The 22,852-nt window shown below is 45.8% G+C and overlaps 1 protein-coding gene and 1 long non-coding RNA gene across 4 annotated transcripts in view; one reads left to right on the forward strand and one right to left on the reverse strand.

Moving 5' to 3' along the window:
- LOC135446189 (uncharacterized) overlaps positions 1-11,917 on the reverse strand; it is a 56,903-nt gene extending 44,986 nt beyond the window's left edge. The window contains exon 1 of the long non-coding RNA XR_010439694.1: positions 11,676-11,917. This is a non-coding gene — a long non-coding RNA (uncharacterized LOC135446189). The remainder of the gene's footprint in view (positions 1-11,675) is intronic.
- Positions 1-22,852, forward strand: part of PLCB1 (phospholipase C beta 1) — a 303,607-nt gene that overhangs the window by 211,015 nt on the left and 69,740 nt on the right. For all 3 annotated transcript variants that reach the window (XM_064709814.1, XM_064709813.1, XM_064709815.1), the window contains exons 20-31: positions 66-230; positions 1,284-1,383; positions 3,544-3,648; positions 4,183-4,292; positions 8,068-8,200; positions 8,965-9,018; positions 9,525-9,744; positions 12,827-13,004; positions 15,014-15,090; positions 15,180-15,269; positions 16,366-16,423; positions 17,424-17,510. In XM_064709814.1, the coding sequence (XP_064565884.1) occupies positions 66-230; positions 1,284-1,383; positions 3,544-3,648; positions 4,183-4,292; positions 8,068-8,200; positions 8,965-9,018; positions 9,525-9,744; positions 12,827-13,004; positions 15,014-15,090; positions 15,180-15,269; positions 16,366-16,423; positions 17,424-17,510 (1,377 nt within the window). The remainder of the gene's footprint in view (positions 1-65; positions 231-1,283; positions 1,384-3,543; positions 3,649-4,182; positions 4,293-8,067; positions 8,201-8,964; positions 9,019-9,524; positions 9,745-12,826; positions 13,005-15,013; positions 15,091-15,179; positions 15,270-16,365; positions 16,424-17,423; positions 17,511-22,852) is intronic.

The following is a 22,852-nucleotide window of genomic DNA, read 5'->3' on the forward strand; positions in this document are numbered from 1 at the left end:
AGCTCTGCAGCCACTCATTTCCTCACCCGCCATGGCCATCTGTGACAATGCTCCTTTGGCTTTAGATCATTTCAGGCCAGTTCCTTTCTGATAAAAAAGTGGGTACCTATGTGGAGGTGGACATGTTTGGCCTGCCTGTGGACACCAGGAGGAAAGCTCTGAAGACCAAGACCTCCCAAGGCAATGCAGTGAACCCGGTGTGGGAGGAGGAAGCCATAGTGTTCAAGAAGGTTGGTGTGACCCTTGCTTCCCAAAAGGAACTGTGGGCAGAACACACTGGGCACCATGCAGTGGGGATGTTTTATTATACTTTCAATATGCCTGCAGCCAGTATTTGAACTTTGCAATGTACCTGCAGTTGTGGGTGTTTTATTGCACATTGCAATATTCCTGCAGCCAGTATTTGAACTTTGCAATGTACCTGCAGTTGTGGGTGTTTTATTGCACTTTGCAATAATCCTGCAGCCAGTATTTGAACTTTGCAATGTACCTGCAGTTGTGGATGTTTTATTTCACTTTGCAATAATCCTGCAGCCAGTATTTGAACTTTGCAATGTACCTGCAGTTGTGGGTGTTTTATTGCACTTTGCAATAATCCTGCAGCCAGTATTTGAACTTTGCAATGTACCTGCAGTTGTGGGTGTTTTATTGCACTTTGCAATAATCCTGCAGCCAGTATTTGAACTTTGCAATGTACCTGCAGTTGTGGGTGTTTTATTGCACTTTGCAATAATCCTGCAGCCAGTATTTGAACTTTGCAATGTACCTGCAGTTGTGGGTGTTTTATTGCACTTTGCAATATTCCTGCAGCCAGTATTTGAACAGAACCTCTTGAGCACCTTGGGTGAGCATATCCCCAGTCCAGGTGCCTGTAAAACAGTTTCTTTTGGGTTTCTCTCACAAGGGTGTTCAGACACTTGGTACTTGCAGCAGGGCTCTTTTCCCTGAATAATTTGGCCTTCTGAATGGCTTTCCTTTGGCAGCCTGCCAGAGTTTAGGTTTGGAAACATCACTGGCATTTTTCTTCTGTAATGAACTTCTAATTAGTGTACTTATTTCTGTATTTAGTTAAGGATCGTCCCTGACTGCCCTGTGCTGAGAGACTACTATTTTTAGAAGTTGGAAATAAATCAGAGAAGCTTTTTTCTTTTTTTTTTTTTTTTTGTTTGTTTTTTCCTTCCAATGACCAGATAAATTTTAGCATGTATTCTGTGCAGCCTGTGGAAGGAGCTGCATCATTCAGAGGTGAAATTTAACAATGCAGTAATAATATTGCCTTGCAGGTGGTTTTGCCTTCCCTGGCCTGTTTAAGGCTGGCAGTGTATGAGGAAGGAGGGAAATTCATTGGCCACCGGATCCTGCCCGTCTCAGCAATCCGACCAGGTAAAAGCTTTTCCCCATCCTGACAGACACTGTGTGATGAAAAGGGACAGCCAGGCACAATCCCAGCTGCTCCTGATCAGCAGCCACTCAGCAGCTCGTTGCAAATGAGGACTTGAAAAACAAGAATCCCATATTTCAGCAGAAATTGAAATTTTGGACTGTCCAGGAAAAGCACCAGGGGCATAGTTGGCACTTCCTTCTCTCCAGTACCCCAATTTCATGCTCACAGGTTTATGCTGAAGAGTACAATTGCAACAGCTTTGTGCTAAAAAGTGTAATTGCACACTTTTAATAGGAGAGAGAGCAGCAACAGCCAATTTTGATGTCATCTTTGTGAAAATGGGATGTGGCTGGGAATGAGAGCCAAACCTGCTCCTCTCAATGTAATTTCTGCACACATGAGAGACTGACCTGTGTGCCAGCTGTTATATCTCTGCAATACCTTTAAATCAATCCAAAATTACTTTCATCCTCATTGCTGAAAGTTAAAAGAAAAAGATCATTATTGGCCTCTTCTACATCACATTATTTCTACTATAATGAGTGGCCACTTCAATGAAAGTTACCTTGTGTGACAACTCCGGCCACATTTTCCAGGCCAGGGACTTGTTGGAGATGCTATTTCAGAAAGAGGCAGTGACACTGGCAGCTTGAGCAAGGGGAGTGCTCAGATCTATATCACATTATTTCTACTATAACTAGTGCCCACATATATCACATTATTTCTACTATATCGCATTATTTCTATATCACATTATTTCTATTATAATGAGTGGCCACTTCAATGAAAATTACCTCGTGTGACAACTCTGGCCACATTTTCCAGGCCAGGGACTTGTTAGAGATGCTGTTTCAGAGAGATGCAGTGACACTGGCAGTTTGAACAAGGGAAGTGCTCAGATCCAGTGCCAGATTCTCCAGCCAGGGCAGGAAACTGAATTAGGGCAGCATATGGGCTATGAGTGTGCTCCCAGCTTTACTCCTGCTAAAGGAAGAACATCTCTATCTGCCCTGTGTTACCCAACACAAAACTCACATGTCCCCACATCTGACAGTTGTTCAAACTACTCCTGAGGAATCATCTCCACACCTTTTTCACGAGCAAACTTAGCTTGTCAGTCCAGCTGACACCTCTGTTATGCCAGCTGCATTTTCTGCTGGCTGAATGCATGGAGCTGCAGAGTGCCAGGGGAAGGGAGGTGGGTGACTGGAGAGGACAAGGGGCATGGGAAGGGTTTCCCTCTTCTGGCAAGTGAAATCCTAGCAGAGCTGTTCCCCCAGGCCTTTCTCTGTGCTTTGGCCCCAGCAATGCTCAGTTTGCAGCATGTGATGGAGAGCAGCCTGTTGGGCTCAGTCTGTGTCCTGCTGAAAACCTGGAGGAGGCTGAGAGAACTGAGAACCCTTTGCAGTATTTCATTCCTCTCTCTTCTGAGATGCTACTGAAAGTATCCTGCTGTCACATAAATGCACAGCCTTGTCACTATTCCCAAAGCAAGGATTTAGCCTTTGCTTGGACAGAGTGGCTTACATGAGCCAGGTGAGGATTCCCCAGGTAAAGGCATCCTTGCATCCTGACACCTCTCACAGGGGTGGCTCCCCAGCTGGACATGGCACTCAGTGATCACTCAAAGGCTGGGCTGCCAGCTTTCAAAACAGCCTGGGATTCCTCTTCTTACAGGTGTATTCCTGAGGATGGTCACACAACAGCATTTATACACACAACACTCTCTGGCCATCATGCCACATTGTATATTTTTAATCAGATGAGATGCTGTGTGTGGATGGGCTGTTACATCTCAGTTCACTTTGGCTGTTCAGTTGCTGAGTACTACCAAGGTCACTTTTGAAAATTAAATAAGTTGTACTAAACTAAAAAAATCCAGACAGAGGTACTAAACCAGAATGCATCATAAACTTAAATAAATTATCATTTTTAGCATCAATCACATACGTAAGAATAAACAGCTGGTATAATTTTGAGCTGCAGTGCCTCATGCCTTTCCAGCAGTCTGTACAGTTATCCCTGAAACCCTCAGGTAGCCCTTCCCCTCCCAGCAGTGCCTGGAGCTGCCACTCTGTAAATCCCAAATACATCAGGAATACATTGGAAATGCCTGTGGAGGGGTTTCTGCTGTGAACTGGTTGTTCCTTACCTTGCAGGCTATCACTACATCTGCTTGAGGAATGAGAGGAACCAGCCCCTGACACTGCCAGCCCTCTTTGTGTACATCGAGGTCAAAGACTACGTCCCTGACACTTATGCAGGTAACTCTGGATTATACAGGCAATTCTCTGCTGGGGAATAGAGGGGAGTATAATTTTATACTATTTAATATGATTTTATATTATTTAATATTTTTTTTAAAATTAAAACACAAAGTGCATGGGGTGTGGAGGGCTTGCCAGGCTGGGATGTCAGTCCTGTGAGCAGAGATCTGCATTGGATCCTCACTCCCAGGAGATGGCCTGATTTGATTTACAGCACCTTGCCTGAGGCTTAGGGTTAGGGCCAGCTCTGATTTTCAGCAGGCTCCAAAGGAGGAGATAGGCCAGGCACCTGGCACTGGGACACAAGTGGAACTTTGCATGCAGGACATGAGGATGTCATTGTTCCCTGGGCAGAGTGCCATGCTCCAGGGAGAGAACTGGGCTTTGGCATTGGCTCTGAATAGGGCTGGCTTTAAATGCCAGGCAAAGAGCTTCTTCTGGGAAAACCACAGTTCTGCCTTCTCCTTAAACCCTGAGTGCCTGAGCCACAACTCCAGGGCTTTGGAACTGAAGTGTTTGCCTTGTTCCTAGATGTGATTGAGGCCTTATCCAACCCCATCAGATATGTGAACCTGATGGAGCAGAGAGCTAAGCAGCTGGCTGCACTCACTCTGGAGGATGAGGAGGAGGTCAAGAAAGAGGTAAGGGAGGTTTCTGAGCCTCTGGAGATCATGCTGTGGTATTTTAAAGCGCCTTCTTTGCTTGGGAAGGCAAACACTGAACATCCCTAGTGATAGGAACACATGTACGCACACCCTGAGGAGGGCTGGGCACAGCACACCCCACACAGCAGCACTGCTTTGGGGAGTGCTGTCACTGAAAGCACCTTGGTGTGCCCTCAGCAGCCTGGCACTGAGACACAGGAAGGGCTGTTTGTGTTATTTGTGTGTGTGCAGCTTTGCTCTGGAGCACCTGAGATCTCTGTGACACAATGCCCCTTGTTTTCCAGTGTGCTGCTGCTTCCCCTTGCAGAAAATGACAGCTCTGTGTCAGGAGTTTTTCCTGGAAATACTACAAATTGCAGAGAATTTCAACCTGTCTCTGGAGAGGTCATTCTGCTGAGAAACATTTGTGTATCTCTGATTAGAGTGTCTCTATAGATCTCTATAGATCCTCTGTGAGCAAACATGTCCCGAAGAGACTCAGGGTAATCCTACAATAATTTAACTGGGAAGGGACCTCGAGTTCAGCCCTTCATGGATGTTAGAAATGAAGAGGGAGGAGACCATGGAGTAAATAAAACAGGCTTAGTGTTGCTCAGCTGAAAGCTGTGGGAGCCCCAATTTAAGTTGTTAATATCTGGATATTTATGGTAACCTGTAGACTAAGCTGTGAACCTGTTTCTGTATAATTGAAGGTGTTATGTACATATAACCTTTTTTCTGTATGATTGAAGGTGTTATGTACATATAACCTTTTTTCTGTATGATTGAAGGTGTTATGCACATATAACCTTTTTTCTGTATGATTGAAGGTGTTGTGCCCCCAAATGCACAGAGGTTGTTGTGGGTATAACTGAGAGTTCACCGTGGTTCCTGATGGATCCTGCATGGTCAAACATCCTGTCCCAGACACTGTCCCTGGGCTTCCAGCAGTGTTTGGGGACATCAGCCTTGTCTGCCAGAGGTGGCTGTGCCAGGTGTTGGGCACACCCTGTGATCCAAAGGCTCTCAGCAGTCTCCAGCTAAGACAGGGAAATGCTTTTCAATCCTAACTGCCCTCTGCAATGCTCAGATGTGCAGAGCCTCTCTGAACTAGATTTTGTAGCCCAGAATACACTCCCAAAGCAGACCAGATGAGGGAAAGTCATTACAATTCAGTAGCCAGCCCTTCACTGTGTGTGCAGTGTCACAAGCTCTCTGAATGAGGACACTGAAATGCTCAATAGGATCCCAGACATTTATCTAGGACACACCACACCTGAGATTCTATATTAATAGCAAAGCCTTTTTTAACAGAATCCTTTAAATACCTTAGAGGTCATTTTTACTTTTGAAAAGCTACACATTTTCCTGGTATATACAGGCTTATTTGTTAGTTAGAAATATTCTTGTCGTAGAGTGTCTTTTGCAGCAAATGGATTTAAGAGGGATGATTGTCAAGGAGCTTGGAAGCTCATGGGATAAAGGAGGTTGTTTTGGAGAAGCACAGAAATATTTTGTGAAAGAAATCTGTAGTGATTGTGGTCTGTTTGCTATAAATGTGTAATGGTTGAGTTAGCTGCAGCACCCAGGGACAGGGACAAGTTCCCATTGTGAATGTGACAGGAGTTCCTGCCTTTGCTTTCCTTGGCCAGCTCTTGCCCTCCAGCCTGGCCTGAGCAGAGCTGGTTTTGGGGAGGGGAATGCCTGCAGTGGGAGTTTTGTACCTTTAGATCATCTCATTGTGAATCTCTCAGAGCATACAGGCGGTGAAGGCTGCCCTCTCTTCCCCTGCCAAGTGTCCTTTACAGACAGGAGCAACAATCCAGAGGAATTTGCAGGGAATTCCTTGGTAAGGGCTAATCCCAGCCTGAAATAGCACCTTTTCTCTGCAGAAATAAAAATTGACCCATAGATAGAGTCCTGTGTGGGCATGGATCTCTCTACCCTCTATAGGAATGGATCTCTCTGCTTGGTAAATGCACTGCATTGCAGTAGACATGGCAGTGTGAAATAGAAACCAGTTTATGTGAATATTAAAGCTGTAAATTAGAAGGCTGGATTACATCATGTTTTTAAAACAGCCTAAAAGGAAAAACCCTTTTTGAAAAAGGAAAAATCATGTTTATTTTAGCATTCTTGTAGCATAGTGTGGTGAATTATGGGAAGAGAAGTGCTTTTTAATGAGATTCAATTGCTCGATGTAGTGAGAATTATTCCTTATTCACTTCATGATCCTGCCTCACATTTCTGCTTCAGTTTCTGCAGACAGATGTTTTATGTCCCAAAGCGACAGGTTATATTAATAGTTCCTCAACAAGGTGTGATGCAGCATTTCACAGCACCTAAAAACCAGATCTCAAAGGAAGGTAACACCCACTTCCCATGCACTGGGGCACAGAGCTGCCAGGAGTTGGGAATTCTGGCTTTATTTGCATTAAATGTAGGTGATGTGTGTAGCAAACATTGTTTTTATTAAACTAATGCACTGCAGCCTGAGGAGAGCTGTGAGGATCACCACATCTGTGTGTGTTTATGTGTGTGTGTAGCTGTTTAAGCTACAGCTTTGGCCTGTCACATTGTTCCTCTGTTAGAAAAGTTGGCTGAATGAGGTTTTCCTGTATTTTCCTGCAGTCATTGCTGCTTGGTGTAAATGAAGTTGTTGGCACTGGTTTTCAGTTGCATCATGCTCGTGCCCACAGCACCTCTCTGCTGTCATTCTGGTAGGGATGGGCTGGTGAGACAGGAATTTTGGAATGCACAGCGTAGTGCCAGGGCCAGGCTGAAGGAGCCCAGCAGCACAAAGCCTTGGATCAAAACCCATTCTGCCTCCATTGATGCAGCACAGGCTGAAGTTCTGCAAGCCTGGGGTAGTCATGGGGCAGAAATAAAAAGCCAACTGTGCTGTCCTGCCTCCTCATGTAATGTGATTAGCATCAGAGGAGGAGATGGAAGCAGCTGAAGGAACAAATCCAAAACTTCCCTGAGACTCCATGGCAACCAGGCCTGGCAGGGACAGCAGGAAGCGGAAACATTTCAGAATAAATTGCTTTGAATGACCTTCTGTTTGTGAGGGCTGGTGCCTGTTAAATCCTGATGGTCACAGGGACAGTTCAGATGTCCAGAGTGTGGTGCAGTGCACGCTGCAAGCCTGAGCCCTGAGGAGACTGGAGAGAAGGAAAGGAGTGTGGGAAATGCTTCAGTATTTGGATGCCACAGATGTGCCCATGCAGCAGAATGGAGGTACTGCTCACAGATTCCCTTGGAGTGTGGTTACAGCAATGTCAGATCTTGGGAGTCACAAGGATGTTGCTGCTCTGTGAGAATGGTGAGGAATGGCAGTGCTGGGTGTGTCTATGAAATTTAGCAGCAGTCTTGTGTACATGTTTTGCTCGCAGCAGGGATTTGGGGAGCATTCTCCTGGCAGCACCTATGTTATTTCTAGAAAGATTTTATGGCTCTCCACTGCAGTACAGCCTTCACATCTGGTGCAGCTAATATATGTTGCACTAAAAAATGTCCCTGATGAGTTATTCCTGCTTAAAATACTTTTTCAGAATAATGCATGCTCCATTTCTTCTTGAAATTTACCCTGCACAAATGAGCCACCTGGGTTACCACAGCTCTTAAGGATCTCTTCTTCCGTTGTTTTATTTTAGAATGATTTTTAGATACAATATTTGCAGAATTTTTATTTAAAAACCAAGCTAAACTAAAGCAAGTAAATAAAGTCTGTTTGTTGGGAGGAATGATGTGAATGCTGATGTGATTTCAGATTGACCACGGGGATGCACCGTCCGAAGCCAACAATGAGCCCAGGCCAACACCAGCAGAAAATGGGGTGAATTTCACTGCCTCCCTCACCCCCAAACCAGCCACTCAGGTTGTGCACAGCCAGCCAGCACCAGGTAAAACATAACAAACAACACAAAGGAAAAGAGGAAAACAAAGTCCCATCTTTTCTAAATTAGTCTGGGTAATATTTTTTCAAGTGCTTTGTGTTTAAAGAACAAAGGTGGGAAGTTGTGGTGTTTGTTTTATTTGTCTAAAATAAGTAGAAACTTTTCCACCACTTTTCTCTGCTTCAAATATACAAATATCTTCTACTTAACAGTTGCATTGGTGGTGAAACTGAAATTCTTTATGAGCAAGAAAATGTGCTGGGGGTTTTTTGTTGTGGCTGCAAGTGTAGGAATCTCTCGAAATTGTTTCTATGCACAGTGACATCTTACTCCACACACAAAACCCAGTCTTAGGCACTTGTGTGCTTTGTACTGACACATGTCCTGTAGCAAATGCTTGTTAAACACAGTGATTATGATTTTATGGCTGCAGTATCTGCTGGGTTCATGCTGTGTGCAGGAATTCTGCAGTGCCTCACACTGTGTAATGTGGTTGTACTGCCAGCCTAATGCCACTCACATGGCTCCTGTGAGTGGTGTCAGGGAGTCCATCCTCCTCATCAGTAACAGCACAGCTCAGGTGGGGTTTGGAAGGTCACCTTTCTGTCTTCATGTTCCTCAAATGCCCAAAAGATGTGTTTTCTGCAGTGATTAAAGTCTGCCCATGTCAGGGTGTGTCCTGTGTCACCTGCCATGTTCTAACTCTCAAGCAGCACAGTCGTGGCTGTTGTTTCAAAAGAATTGGAATTAAACATCTCTTTTACCTCTAGGTTCTGTGAAAGCACCTGCAAAGACAGAAGATCTTATCCAGAGTGTCCTCACAGGTAATAAATACACAGAATGCAAGAATGACAAGCTTTCTTGTCAAGAAAAAGATCTTTTTTATGAAATAGGCACCTGGCTTATGCATTTCTTCCAGTGAGTGGGACTGCAGTGACTCCTACAAAATGCACATGCCAAGTGTTCTTCCTCAGGGCTGAAGTAAACAATGTTTGGGCACATCTCATGAGATGGAGTGCCAACAGGGAATGTTTTAGAAATTGCTGTAGTTTCATGACCACCAAGCTACCATCTAAGCCAGAAAAAAGAGCAGCATTATTGTGAGAACAAGGGCTAAATTTGTTCTGAATGTAGTGAATAGTAGTGGAACCATTTTGTTACAGTGCTTTCAAGCTAGCTTATTTCAGGTAAAACCACTCAGTTTATGCCATATTTCCTTCACCCCAGCAAACACCAGGGTTTGTTCATTCCTGCTCATGGCAATCCCTGGCTCTGGCTGAAATCCTGCCCTGCTGGAGAGCTGAAGTGCCTTTTGTGGTTGCCATTGCAGAGGTGGAGGCACAGACCATTGAGGAGCTGAAGCAGCAGAAGGCCTTTGTGAAGCTGCAGAAGAAGCACTACAAGGAGATGAAGGACCTGGTGAAGAGGCACCACAAGAAAACCACGGACCTGATCAAGGAGCACACGGCCAAGTACAACGAGATCCAGAACGACTACCTGCGGCGGAGGGCCGTGCTGGAGAAAACTGCCAAGAGGGACAGCAAGAAGAGGTGGGTGAGGCACCCTCCTCAGCACTGGCTGCTGGGGACCTGTCCTAGACACCTCTGCTGCTTTTAGGGTACAGAATTCATACAGAGGGGGCAGAGCACAGAAAATCCCCAGCAGCAGGTTCATGGGGGAGGTGGGAGCGATGGCTCCATGGCGGAGCCCTGGGAAAGCTCAGGCCACAGGAGAGGGCACCAGGTGTGGAACTGGGGGAAAGAGGCACCTGGAGATTGTAAACACCTGACTGCTGATAAATCATGATTGATCTGGAACACCTGGGAGTGTCCTAACCACTGCCTGGCTTTGCCCTGCAGGAGCACCCCTTCTGTGCCTTCTCTGTCCAAGCCTTGCACCACCCTGTCTCCTTCTCTGTCCTGATACAACTTGTACATTCTTTATTATTATCAATTGAAATGCAAAAACCTGCATTGAATTCTTACTGACTTTTCCGCAATGATTGCCTTGTTCTTATGGTAGGAGCTGTATGTTAATAAAGATCAAGTCCTAACTCCTGGCCAAGCATGTACACACACACAGCCAGTCAATGCCAGAGACTCTTGCAAATGAACTTTTTATTTCTCCCATTGGTGCATCCTTTTTGTCTTAACATCATTTATTTTTTCAAGTAACTAGATAAGCACTAAAGTCCGCTTAACTTTGACATGAAATTGATGTAGCTGCAGTTCTTAAATATGATGATATTGAACAAACTTCTAAAAAAATTACTTTTTGGTAGGAGATATCAGGTAAAAAAGCTGCAAGCCTGCTCTGGATGCCAGCCTTGTTGATAGTACCTCTAAATGTGAGTGACTGGGACTCAGGCCATGGCTTGTCCCTGGCAGGAGCTTTTTCATTTCTGCCTTCCTGATGGCACATGTCACTGGCCTTAGAAGAGGTGGGCACTCACAATATATCTGTGTTCTGCTGCCAGTTTTCAGGCTCCCAGGTTCTGTATTTGAGTGTAACAAGCTCCCTTTAATGGCTGGCTGTCAGCTGCCAGCCCAGGGATGTTTTATTTTATCTGCAGTGTTTTCCACCACCAAAGTGTGTGACAGACAGTGGCAGGCACAACAACAGCACGTTTCTGCCTTTCCTCCTATTCACATCTAAGCAGAAAATCAAGCTGGATGAATACAATGACTCATTTGTTTTTGAGCAAGAAAGGGTTTGAGGTTTTTTCCTGTGTTTGGTCTGACTGCAAACCACTGCTGATGTCAGGCAGCAAAACCCTGCAGTCTCCTGTGTGGAGCTGCCCCAGTGGTGTCACAGATGGGGAGTTTATGTGCACATACAGACAAGTCTGGAGGTTACATTTCAAAAAAGGCACAAATATGTTTTCAGGGATTTTCAAGCTTGCAATTACATATTATCTCAAGCAGCAGACATCTAATAGAGCACAAGAGAAAGAGGATTTTTTATTTTTTTTAATTATTGCTATTATTATTACAGCGTTTGGATACTATTTGCCTGTAACTGCAGAGTATAAATCACTGCTTCACAGGAGTCCCTGTATCAGCTGGCCATAAAAATGTGTTGTCTCTGTCAGGAGCAATTTCTGCTTTCTGCCCTTGTCTAAAACTGAGCCAAGATTCAGTACAGCCAGAATTGTCTGCAGGAAGTTTGAAATATTTATTTATACACGTGCACTAGTGTTTTGTTGGTGTTGCTCTGAAGTTCCTTTAATGATCACATCCCATAAAAAGCAGCCAGTATTTCAGCCAGTGTTTAGAAATAGGCCTGATTCCTTTTTCCCAGAAATACAAGAGAAATGTCAGCTTTAAAATATGTGTTGTGCAATGGCATCATATGCTGACTGTAATATTCATTCATGCTGTCTTCTGGCCCTGTAATGTTTAAATTACCCTCACCCAGCACACTTAACCTCTTAGCAGAATATTCAAACACAGTCAAAGCACGAGAAATAAAAGGAGGCTACCTTGGCACTGGTGTCCTCGCAGGGATGAGAGCAGGATCACATTATTCAGCAGAGGTAGCTCTGAGTGACAGCAGCTGCACACTTGAACCTGGGAGAGAGGAGAGAGGCAGAGCCAGCTCTGCATTGGAGTCTCTGCACATTTCTGAGGAGCAAACTCATTTTTCTCCCGTGTCAGCCCTCCCTGTTCAAGGTTTTGCTGTTTTGTCCATCTCCTGCGCTGCTCTGACGTTTCCCAGGCAACTGATTTAGCACCTGAGCCTGGCAGCAAACAGCAGCAGGGCAGGGACACAGCAGCATCTCATTCCTGTCATGTGTTTTCCTTGGGTTTGCTTAGTGCTGGCCTCGGAGTGATACTGGATTTGCTGCTTAATTTTCTCCTGGGCAGTTTGGTGTCATCTTATCTCCTTTCACAGTTACATCTGTCCTTCCTTCTGTCTTAAGAAAGAGTAAAACAGACCCAAGGTGTTCCTTAGTGTTGCTTTTTAGCTTCTTTGCTGTGTTTTTCCCTTTGTTATTGTGTTTTTCCCTTTGTTATTGTGTTTTTCCCCTTGCTCCTGAGAGCTGCCTGCCTGAGCTTTGCTCCCCACTGGGGTGTGAGCTTTCCTTCTGGAGGCAGCAGCCCATGGAGCCCTTTGCTGTGTGTGCTATGCATGGCATTTCCTGAAGGGGGGACAAAACACCAAATAAAGGAAGGGATGCTCCTGCATGTGAAGCGTTTGGTAAATGCAGATGTAACGTTCAGCTTTTTAATTTATTGCTGAGCGGGTTCAGGGATGACTTTGTTTCCAAAATAATCAGCATTCACCCCTCCTGCTGGAGGCTGTGCAGCTTTGAAGTTCAAGTTCTGTCTGGAAGGGGATAAACAAGTTCCATGGGAAGTCTTGGCAGCTGCCTTTACAGCTCACTAACTCTGGTTGCCACCACCCTGGTGGCTCAGTGGGATGAGGTTTAAAAGATGCAGCCATCCCATTAACAAATCATTAATAACTTCTTTTTAACTCACTGGGGCTAAAATCTCCCCTCTCCTTGCTCTGTGTGTGGTGCTGAGGAGCTCGTTAGCAGGCAGTTTATGCAGATGTGCCTTCAGCAGCAGATTGGGCCCAGGGGAGGCAGGGTGGTGCCAGCCTGGTGAGCTGTGCTGTTCCCTGCAGGTCTGACACCAGCAGCCCTGACCACAGCTCCTCCATCGAGCAGGAGCTGGCTGCCCTGGACTCGGAGATGACCCAGAAGCTGGTGGAGCTGAAGGAGAAGCAGCAGCAGCAGCTGCTCAACCTCAGGCAGGAGCAGTACTACAGCGAGAAGTACCAGAAGCGGGAGCACATCAAGCTGGTAGGTTTGTGCCCAGGGGGGAACTGGGGGCACCAGGACACATTCTCATAGCTGGGGCTTCCTCCTGCCTGGGGTCCCTTGCAGAGCCCCATTCCCTGTGCTCTGCTGTGTCACTCTGTCACTCCCAGCAGCTCAGAGGGCTTTGGGTGCAAGGCACAAAGGCAGCAGCATTGTTCCTCCCTCTGGTTACATAGCTCCTTTTACTGCAGCTTTTGGATATGTTCCTGTTTTGTTCTGCCCCTTTTCCAAACCTGCAATGCACAAGGAGGCAGGGTTAGCCAGGAAATAAATTGAAACGCCATGAAAATAGATGTGAACATTCCCCAGGACAGAGGGTTGTTCCAAAGAGTGTTCCTGTGGCAGATGAGCACTCTGAGGGGATGCAAGACATTTTCTGGATATGGTGGGGAAATACTTTGCATTCATTGGTCCAGGTCAGCTTTGTTTCTACAGCTGGAGTTTGGCTGACAACTGCAGCAGGATCATAGGCCCTCTGAGCTGAAACAGAGAGCTGGGCAGATGGAAGCTGATGCTCATGGATATTAGGCAGAAATGAACATTCTTAAAGGGTGTTATGGGAGTGCAAGCTGTTTCTCAGCTCCAGACAGCCCCCTCTTGCAGTTTTTTCTATTACCCGATGTTTGTATGTACATACCTGATGTTTGTTGTACCTCCCTCCTGCTGGGTGATTTGTCTGCTCTGCCCTGGCAGCCACAAAGAGCAGGTAAGAGGAGTGATTTGTGATCTGTGTGCCCTGCACGGGCTGATTTCCATGGTCACAGCACAGAGCTGGGGTGTTTGTCCCAGTGCTCCAGGGTGGGTGTGTGTACCCACCCCAGGGACAGTCCCCATCCCACTCACTGCTGCTGGCTGCTTCTCAGAGATTTGGGCTTTTATAAAACAACCATTCTGGACCCACATAGCTGGGCTTATCTCCTGAGGTAACTCTTTTCTCATTCCAAAATGGGGAATGGCATTTCTCAAAGCCAAGGTACATTTCTGGCATTATCCTGTTGGGTGGTGGCACAGTAAATTCATTTTTTAGCACAGAACTTTTGGGCAGCTTTCCCTCTGAGCTGTGCAGGAGTTAGTATTCCAATTCAAACTTGCCTTTTAGCTGGGAGATTCTTTCTGATGGCTTTGTTTTAGAGGAGAGCCTATTGTTGGTACCCTTCTGCTTTTATCTGTGGAATGAAAAGTTGGATCAGACCAGCTATGCCTTGTTACACACTCCTGGTTCATCACCCTGGGAGGGTGATTTTACAGAATTAGACTTAACCTAGAAGGGCGATCAAACCCTTTTAGGGTCCCAATTCCCACTTTATTCCCTGAGCTGGCCCAGGAGCCGTGCCCACAGCTCCCCTGCTGTCAGCTTGCCCAGCACAGCTGTGCCCTTTGTTCCTGCTTTGGGCACCAAGGAGAGCTAACCCACAGCAGATTTCACACAGGGACTCAGACATTTTCCTTCTGTCACCAAAATGTAGGTTATGATTCTCTGTGCTTGCCTTTCATACCTGCCATGTCTGGTTTTCAACATGCCCCTGACCACCCCAAAATCCAAAGCATTCCTTGTAATAATCCTCATTACAGGAGGAACATTGCAGCCCTCACAGAAAAACCTGGATGTTCTGTCACACACAAATTCAGCTGGCAATTAGCATTGTGTAAATTCAATTTGTGACCCCTTATGTTTTTTCACAGGCATTTTCATTCCTAGCAAAGGTAAAATACTTGAAATATATTTTGGTTTTACATTTAAAGTGTGTCACCTCGCTGTACAGAGGAGTAGCAGTTTCTGGGTGAGTTGGACATGCACCATTCTGGCTGAACTCCACAAGTTAATCATGTGTTTACCCTGATAATGATGTTTGCTGCCTTTTGATCGTTGGTAATTCATCTGGGAATGGTGGAACACTTTCCTGCCTGCTGCAGGCTTTTCAGGAAATTGAGCTGCCTCTATGGTGTTTAGCTGAAGATACATATTTTTATTTTTGGGATTTTTTTCCTAGCTAATTCAGAAGCTGACAGATGTAGCAGAGGAGTGTCAGAACAACCAGCTAAAGAAACTGAAGGAAACATGTGAAAAGTGAGTGCTGTTCCCTTACCACTGATTGCTGCTCCTTGTGGGATTTGTTTGGATACTTTTTGTACTCCCCTTTATTTTTTATGCTTTAGAGAAAAGAAAGAACTGAAGAAAAAAATGGACAAGAAGAGGCAGGAGAAGATCACAGAAGCAAAGTCCAAGGATAAAAATCAAATGGAAGAGTAAGTAAATCCCTGGATCCATATCATTGCACAGGATTTTTCACAGCTGGTAACCAAAGGAACGTCTTGACCCTAAATGCAAGGCAGCCTTCAGTCAGACCTCCCCAGAGTCCTTTCCCTGACAATAATTTCATTTCCTGGGGCTGCTCCAATCTCCTGTTCACGAGCTTTACTTTAGAGCAGTTAAAATACAAGAGGAGCGAACAGAACAAAACAAAAAAGGAAATCCTCTAGTGTTTGAGTTTTACCAAAGGCACAATTGTGTTTGGTTTGCTGCAGGTGAAAGGGTTTGCACAGGGTCTGGAGCCTCTCAAGAGAGAATCTGGATTTGGTAGCCCTGAGCGGAAATCACAGACACACACAGTGAAGGGTTTCAGGTAGTTTCAGAATTAGCACTTTAAAAATGTCAATAAACATCCTATTAAAAAAAATAAAGATGAGAATAATTTATTATGAAAATGAGGAGAAATACTTAACATAGTTAGAGCTGTTCAGAGGGCATGGAGTTCATTTTGGAAGAAAGCAGCTGGCCATTGTGGAAATGCTGTAAAAATCAATTGCAGGAGGAAATTATTTGCTGAGAGGTAAATGTGGCACTGGTGACAAAGGCTCAGGGACACACAGATAGCTGTTCTTTCCTCTTGCCCTTTCATTTTTTTTCCTCATTTTTCCCAAGGACTTTCCTCTGTCAGGCTTTTCCAAGAGCCCTTGAGGGAGGTGAGATGGGAACCCCATTGAAAGTCAGCTTTCCCTGTGTGTGACACAGCCTGTCCTCACTCTGAGCAGGGCACAGAGGTGTGAGACCTTCCTTCTGGTGGGTCCCTTCTGACTCACTCTGGCTGCACTGCTGCTCATCCAAAGCTTCTGCACAACTTTGGGCAGGAATATTACACAGGCTCACCGACTGAATTGTTTTTACTTCGTGTTTTGTAGGATTTAGGCGAACCACCCAGGGTTTGGCCTGGGCGAGGCAAAGAGCTCAGGCAGGTGAAAGCCATTGTGTTTAGCACAGTGGGATGTGCTGCTGTGCCTGCAGTGATGCTGGAATAATGCACTGATGCTGGAATAATGCACTAATGCTGGAATGCTCCCCCAGGGAGAAGACGGAGATGATCCGCTCCTACATCCAGGAGGTGGTGCAGTACATCAAGAGGGTAGGTCAGCCTCTGCTGCTGCTGGGGCAGGAAAGGGCACCTTGCACCTTCCAGCCTGGGTTCTACTGCAGCTTCTGGGCTTCAGCAGGAGGGTCCTGCACCTGCTGGCTGCCAGCAGATGAGTGTAGGCTCTGCTTCCCATTCCAGGTAAAGGAAAGCTGGGATTCCAGTTAAAGGAAAGCTGGGATTTCAGACAGCCCCTCATCATTTGTTAGTCAGCACTTGGGGGATGGTGCTGAGGAGGGAAGAATTCAATACGATTTCATCTCTGAATATCCATGGAAAATGCACCCATTTTTTTAAACGGCCTTGCTGGCTGACAAATGCAAAGATTGCATAAGGAAAGTCAATGAACGTTTAATTGCAGAGTATATCTTAACTTTATTTGCATTTGTACAGTTACTGAAATGTAAAAAGCATTCTGTAAGTTCTGTAAACACCAATTAAAGAATTCTATTACGGTTGTTAGCTTTTCTGAAGCTACAGGTGGTTCACACCAGGCTGGAATCATGCCCTGCAGTGCTTTGGGGTGTAAAATCACTATGGAACATGTGCAGCCATTGAATTCTCCTCTTAATTTCAATGCAAAGATAGTTATGTTCTAAAGTTGGCCCATTTTTGCTTAGAAGAGTCTGATTTAGGAAGCAACCTAAAGAATTTGCAAATTAAGTGTTTTTTTTTTTCTTTTGAGGGCATTATTAAGTGAAGCCCAAAATTTGTAGTTGAATAACATTAGCAGTGTGCAGAAAGTCCTTCAGACATTTGTGATGCTGAATGCTACATGTGAAATGTGATGTTCTGTTTGCACGCCTGACTGTTGCACAGCTGTGCTCAGGGATGCTCAGGCAGTGCTGTGTCATTTGTGTGATTTCAGCTTGGAATTGGTCACAGCTTTGATGACAGTGTCTCAGTTCTGATGGGTGGGGTGTTTCTTGGGGGGCAGGTGGGAGAGTGAGGATGTGCAATCCATGAACAAAGATCCTCTGCTCTTTCCTGACAGCTAGAAGATGCTCAGAGCAAAAGGCAGGAGAAACTTATAGAGAAACACAAGGAGATCCGCCAGCAAATACTGGATGAAAAGCCCAAGGTAAAGAGTTTTTGAACATGTTACAGTGCTAAAATTGTCCTTCAGGAGAGAAGGAGCTCTGGCTGCAGGTAGGCTGATGTTTGAACGTGAGGGAAGCACCAGAGGCACCCTCAGTGGCAGGAGCAGCCTGTTGGGCACCCCTGCCCTGCAGGTGTGACAGGAGGGCTCTGCAGCACCGTCTGATCGGGAGCTGTCAGTGCGGTGCTGTGACCAGCAGAGTGTGCCCTTCCCTCCCCTGTGCCTGGCTGCACTGAACAAAACACAGTTCCCGCTGGAAGGACAGAGAGATATCTCCTTAGCATGCTGCCCCGGGTCCTGTGGGACACAAGGAGCTTCCTTACAGGAGTAGAGCTTCACATTCCACACGGCTTGCTGGACTGATTGCCTCTCTTGGAGTTTATGCACTGCATCCACATGTAACATTCTGAAATGCAGGTTCTGCTCCTTAGGCCTGGGGCTCCCTCTTGCTCCAGGTGGAGCTGGGGCAGCTTTGCCACCAGCTCCAGTGGAGAGGGTCAGGTGCTGCACCTGATCTCCTGTAGGAACACCTGGCCATGGTCACACTAGTCCACGGAGGGAGGCTTGTGTTCAGAGGGCTCATGGCCTGGTGTAATCCTCCCAGCCCACTGTGTCATGTCTGCTCTCATTGTTGTGCTCCTGCTCACACCTGTGTCCTTGGCTCAGCTCCGTTCCCCGTCTGTGCCCACAGCCCCAGTGTTTCTGTGCCTGTGCCACAGCTGCAACTCTGGCACTGCCAGGAGTCATCCCTGCTGCCATGGCATCTCTGGGAAGCAGCAGAGAGTAAGGCTAAGGGCTAAGAGTTTACACAGGTTTACAATAGTTTGGGAAAACAAAAATGTTTGCATTTCCAGTTTTCTACTCATGTTTGTAAAACGGTGTTTACAAAAAGCTGGAACTTTTTGGTGTTGTGGGTGTAAAAAGTATCCATATTTTTATGTTTGGTGCTGTGGGATCATGAGTTCATCAGGCTTGTGAACTGGAATTTAAACACTGGAATTTAAAATGCCAAAGAATAATCAGTTAGTGCTTCTAGCACTGGATCCTTGGGCACTCAATTATTCTGCTTAGCTGTGTCCTTCCTTCTTGTCTTCTTTATTTTTTATTTTTAATTTATCCATGTACTGAGGAGTAGCATAAGGCGCTGGAAATTTGTCACTGAGGACTTGAGCTGAATTTGGAGAGGTGCTGGGGCAGCCACGTTTGACTCTTTGATCAGTTCCCTGTGCCCAGGGCTGGCTGTGGGCACAGTGACAGCTCCAGATCCCTGTGACACAGACCAGCTCTGGATCCCTGCCCTCCCTCCTCTCAGGGCTGTGCTCACAGGGCCTGGCTCCAGGGCTTTCCCTTTCCCCACACTAAACAGGTACCAGGCTCAATTTATGGTGCTGGTGCCTCCTGCTTGCATGAGAGGCTTTAGGAAAACATAATTACTCATTTTATTAAGTCTCTTTTTATGCTTTGCTCCGTGTCCATATTTCACTCCCATATTTGCCTCCTCAGTGCCGGGGTGGATGATGTAAAATAGATCAAATGATTTCCCAGCTGAGCAGAGCTGCTGTGTTTGCTGCAGGCTGCAGCCTTTCTCGGGGTGCTTTTTCAACAGCCCAGCCTCTCCTGCTTCAAACACCCACTGAAATTTATGCTGCCTGTGTTAAAAGGCTTTTCTGGCAGCATCAACTCAGCCCCAAACAAAGAGTTTCATATATTAAGAGGGAAAGAATTTTCAGTATTCTCAGCAATGATTCCACGGGAGACAGATCTGCTGTCATCCCTCAGTGCTGCTGGGTTATTTATTGGTGCTCCCAGTGTGTTGTTGTGCTCTGACTGTGCTCACAGCCCTTTCCCAGCCAGGGAGGATGCTGTGGCACCCAGTGTTGCCAGCACACTGCCACAGCCTCTCCCATCGTGTTGGCTTTTCTCAAACTATGGCTTAGCAGCTTCCTCTCCTGTGGTGTGTGCAGGGCACCAGGAGAACATTTGCCTTGGAGTGCTGTTGTTTTAGAAACTGCACAGCCTGGATGCAGAGTAGTTCCCTGTCCTGGAGGCTGGTTTGGTTTGGTTTGTTTTGTTTAAAATATCATAGGGTTAGCTGAAAGTGCTTAACTCAGGGCTGATTAATAGCCCTAAGCTCTGCCTCTCCCTCACATGTATCATTTCTTGCTAGTGTTTGGATGTGAGACTGTTTTGCAACTTCCATTTGCAGGGCTATTGTATAAGAAAGGGCTTTTTTACTCCTGTGAGAGTTGGAGACTTCCTGAACTGGTACATTTAGGGAAAAGGCTGGAAACAGCTCCTTGTGGTGCTGCAGGAGCCAGGGCAGGATGGGCTTTAGTTAGCGCAGAGGTGGCTCTGTGTGATGGCAGTGTCTGTGTGACACACTGACCTGTGACCCTGCACATCCTGAGGGTTACAGCCAGGTGTGGAACCAGGTTCTGTAGTTCCAGGTTCTGTAGTTCCAAGTTCTGTAGCTCCAGGTTCCCCCCAGCTGGCTTTTCCTGACAGCACCATCACCACGCAGGGCCATATTGTATTTTCTCTTCTCTCACTCCCTGTTTTTCCTTACATTATCTGCTGGCAGCTCTATTATCAGTCACAACTTGTATTTTCTTTCTCGCCCACCCTAGTGCTCTGTCTCCTCCTCTCAGCCACTGATGCACATGGAGCTTGTCCTGTCCTTGTCCCCCTGGGCTGCTGTCTGCCTGCAGTGGGAGGGATGCCCAGGATGCCCAGGGATGCCCAGCTCTGTGCTCTGCATGTGTCAGGCAGGGAGTGATTTTGGATCCTGCACTGTGGCACGGAGAGTGCCCGGATGGGCATTGCACACATGGCTCTGTCCCTGACAGCTTGTGCATCAAATTAAACACAAATCAAGTGCATTTCCTTCCCCCTGCCCCCTTGCCTCCAATTCCATTGTAATTACTGAAATCAATACACATGAGACACGACAAGGAGTTAATTATTTTTCTGGGAATCGACTGTGTTACAGTAAATAGACCCAAGCCTCCTCTAGTTGGACTCAGTGGGACTTGTGTTACCTGTGCTGGTGGGTCAGAGCCTTTACAGCCTCTGGTACCTCCAGGCTGCAGCTCTGGTGCTTTGGGTGAAGCTCTGTGACCTCCTGGTGCAGGGGATGCTGTTGAGTGGAGCTGTTCCCTGCAGGAGGGCAAGCAGCAAATGTGTCCTGAAAGACCTTCCAGAAGGTCAATACCTGCTGAAATACCTTCTAGAAGGTCAATACCTTCTGAAAGATCTTCTAAAAGGTATTTCAGCAGCCCTGAGGAGCTGTGGTGAGTGTTCCAGAGTCACTTCAGCTCCCTGGGAGCTCACAGCAACAATGCTGTGTCCACCACAATCCCCTTTCATCCCCGACACCTCTGCAGGAAGCCAGGCTGCCTTTTGGGCAAGCTGCACTCGATTCAAACGCTTCCAGATGCATTCCAGCTCAACCACAGGCAGCTCTCCAAGAATTTTGGGGCAGGAGTTTGGAGGAAAAGGTTATTTCAGTTTACTGGGATCCATGGGACTTGCCTGGCGTGGGATTGGACAGGGGAAAGTTGTCCTCCCAAAAAAATCAGTATTCAGACTCATGGCAAAAAAACCCATAAAAGTGATCTGATAGCCAGTGTCATATTTGAAAAGTTCTTCTATTTTTCCCTGTTTGGGTAAAAATTCTGTTTGTTAGTTCATTCAATTTGAACATTTTCAAAGTTTAAAAAGAAATCTGTCTTCAATCTGTGGCTGCTAAGCTCAAATGACTTGTGGCATTATCTGCCAAAAAAGCAGGGGATTAAGAGGATTGAAATAATTTACTGTTTGTTTCACTGTTCAGCTCTGGGCTTTGGTGCTTGTGTACTCATCAGAGGGGAATAATACAATGTTTATTTACCTCATTAAGTAGGCAACAGCACGGAGAAATGAAGGGAATTTTCATGGCCTCAGTGACCAAGGAATATTTAAAAGGAATATTTAAAAGAGAAAAAAGAAACAGAGAGTGAGATTTACAAATGTTCCTGTGACTTGATCTGGCATCTTCCCACTTCTGGATGGGAGCTTGTGTTTAAATTTTGAGATCATTGGGACTGTTTATGATTTTGGGATCAGTACTCCTGGCCCGTTCCCTGCAGGATCTGGCTCTTTGCTCACACCCAGCCCCAGGTGTCAGCCCAGACTTTGAACAAAGTTGGGATTTAACTCTGCTGGGATTTAAGTGTGCTGTTGGTGCAGTTGCTGAGCTGCCCCCAGTTCAGGGTATTATTTTGGGGAATTTAGGGTGCTCCCTTTTCTGCAGTTTCTCCCAGTGGATAAATGCTGCAGAGTGCACTTTCAGCCTGGGAACTGAGTAGTAAATAATCTCACTTCACTCGTTAAAAACAAGCAGGCTGCCCTTTATCCTGTGCCAGTTTTGTACCAATAAAACCTCCCTGAGTTCCCTGAAGCGACTGACACATCCCAGGCCTGAGAGCAAAAGAGTTCAATGATGCTCAAAGCATTATTGTCACTTTGGGCCTTGCTGGTTTACATCTTCCTTCACAAATCCACATTTTAAAGGGCTGTTTATTTTTTTTTTCAGCAGAATAAATATTGCAGAGTGAAAAATGGGTATCACAAAAGATACATATAATAATTTGAGGTGATATTTATTGTGTTAATTTAATGCCTTCAGTGTAACTCTTACACATACATGTCCTTAGAAATATTCCTTTTAAAACAACAACATCACCTTTCCAGTGTGGATATGCAGAATACTTCTAAAATTATTAATTGAATTCTGATATCGCTTTCTTTTCAATAAAAATGTCACCAACTCTTTGTAGGAAGAATATAAATGTAAAGAAATACTTTGATGAAATGGAGAAATATGATAAATTTAAATTGGAGTTTATTGATAAAGGGAAGGAGATATTTTTCACACATGGGTCACTCTACTGGAAGTCAGAGATAGTCTTGGGTTTGCTCTGGAGCTGCAATAAAAGGGGAAATAAATTACTTGAAAGGGCAAACTTTTCAATTCTGCAGTAGTGTAAATCAGAAGGAACATGATCAAGTTCCCAGTGTCACTGGTGATTTAAAGATATTAGGTTTCTTAAAGCTGATCTCCTTCTGAAACCTCCCTTCCCCTGTCCCAGCTTGCTCAGAGCCCCATCAGCCTGGCTCCAGAGCTGACTGCTGTGTTAACCTGGTGCTCTCTGAGGAGAAAACAACCCAAGCCATGCTAAAAAACTGCAGAAGCCAGGGAGTGCCAAGGTTTTGTGTCGGGATGTTTAGGTTAGGCTGTGCAATATTTAAACCTGCCCAGAGAGGGCTGTGCTGGGGAAGTGTCT

This window comes from Zonotrichia leucophrys, chromosome 3 (genome assembly GCF_028769735.1).
Source record: "Zonotrichia leucophrys gambelii isolate GWCS_2022_RI chromosome 3, RI_Zleu_2.0, whole genome shotgun sequence".
In the NCBI taxonomy this organism is placed as follows: Eukaryota; Metazoa; Chordata; class Aves; order Passeriformes; family Passerellidae; genus Zonotrichia; species Zonotrichia leucophrys.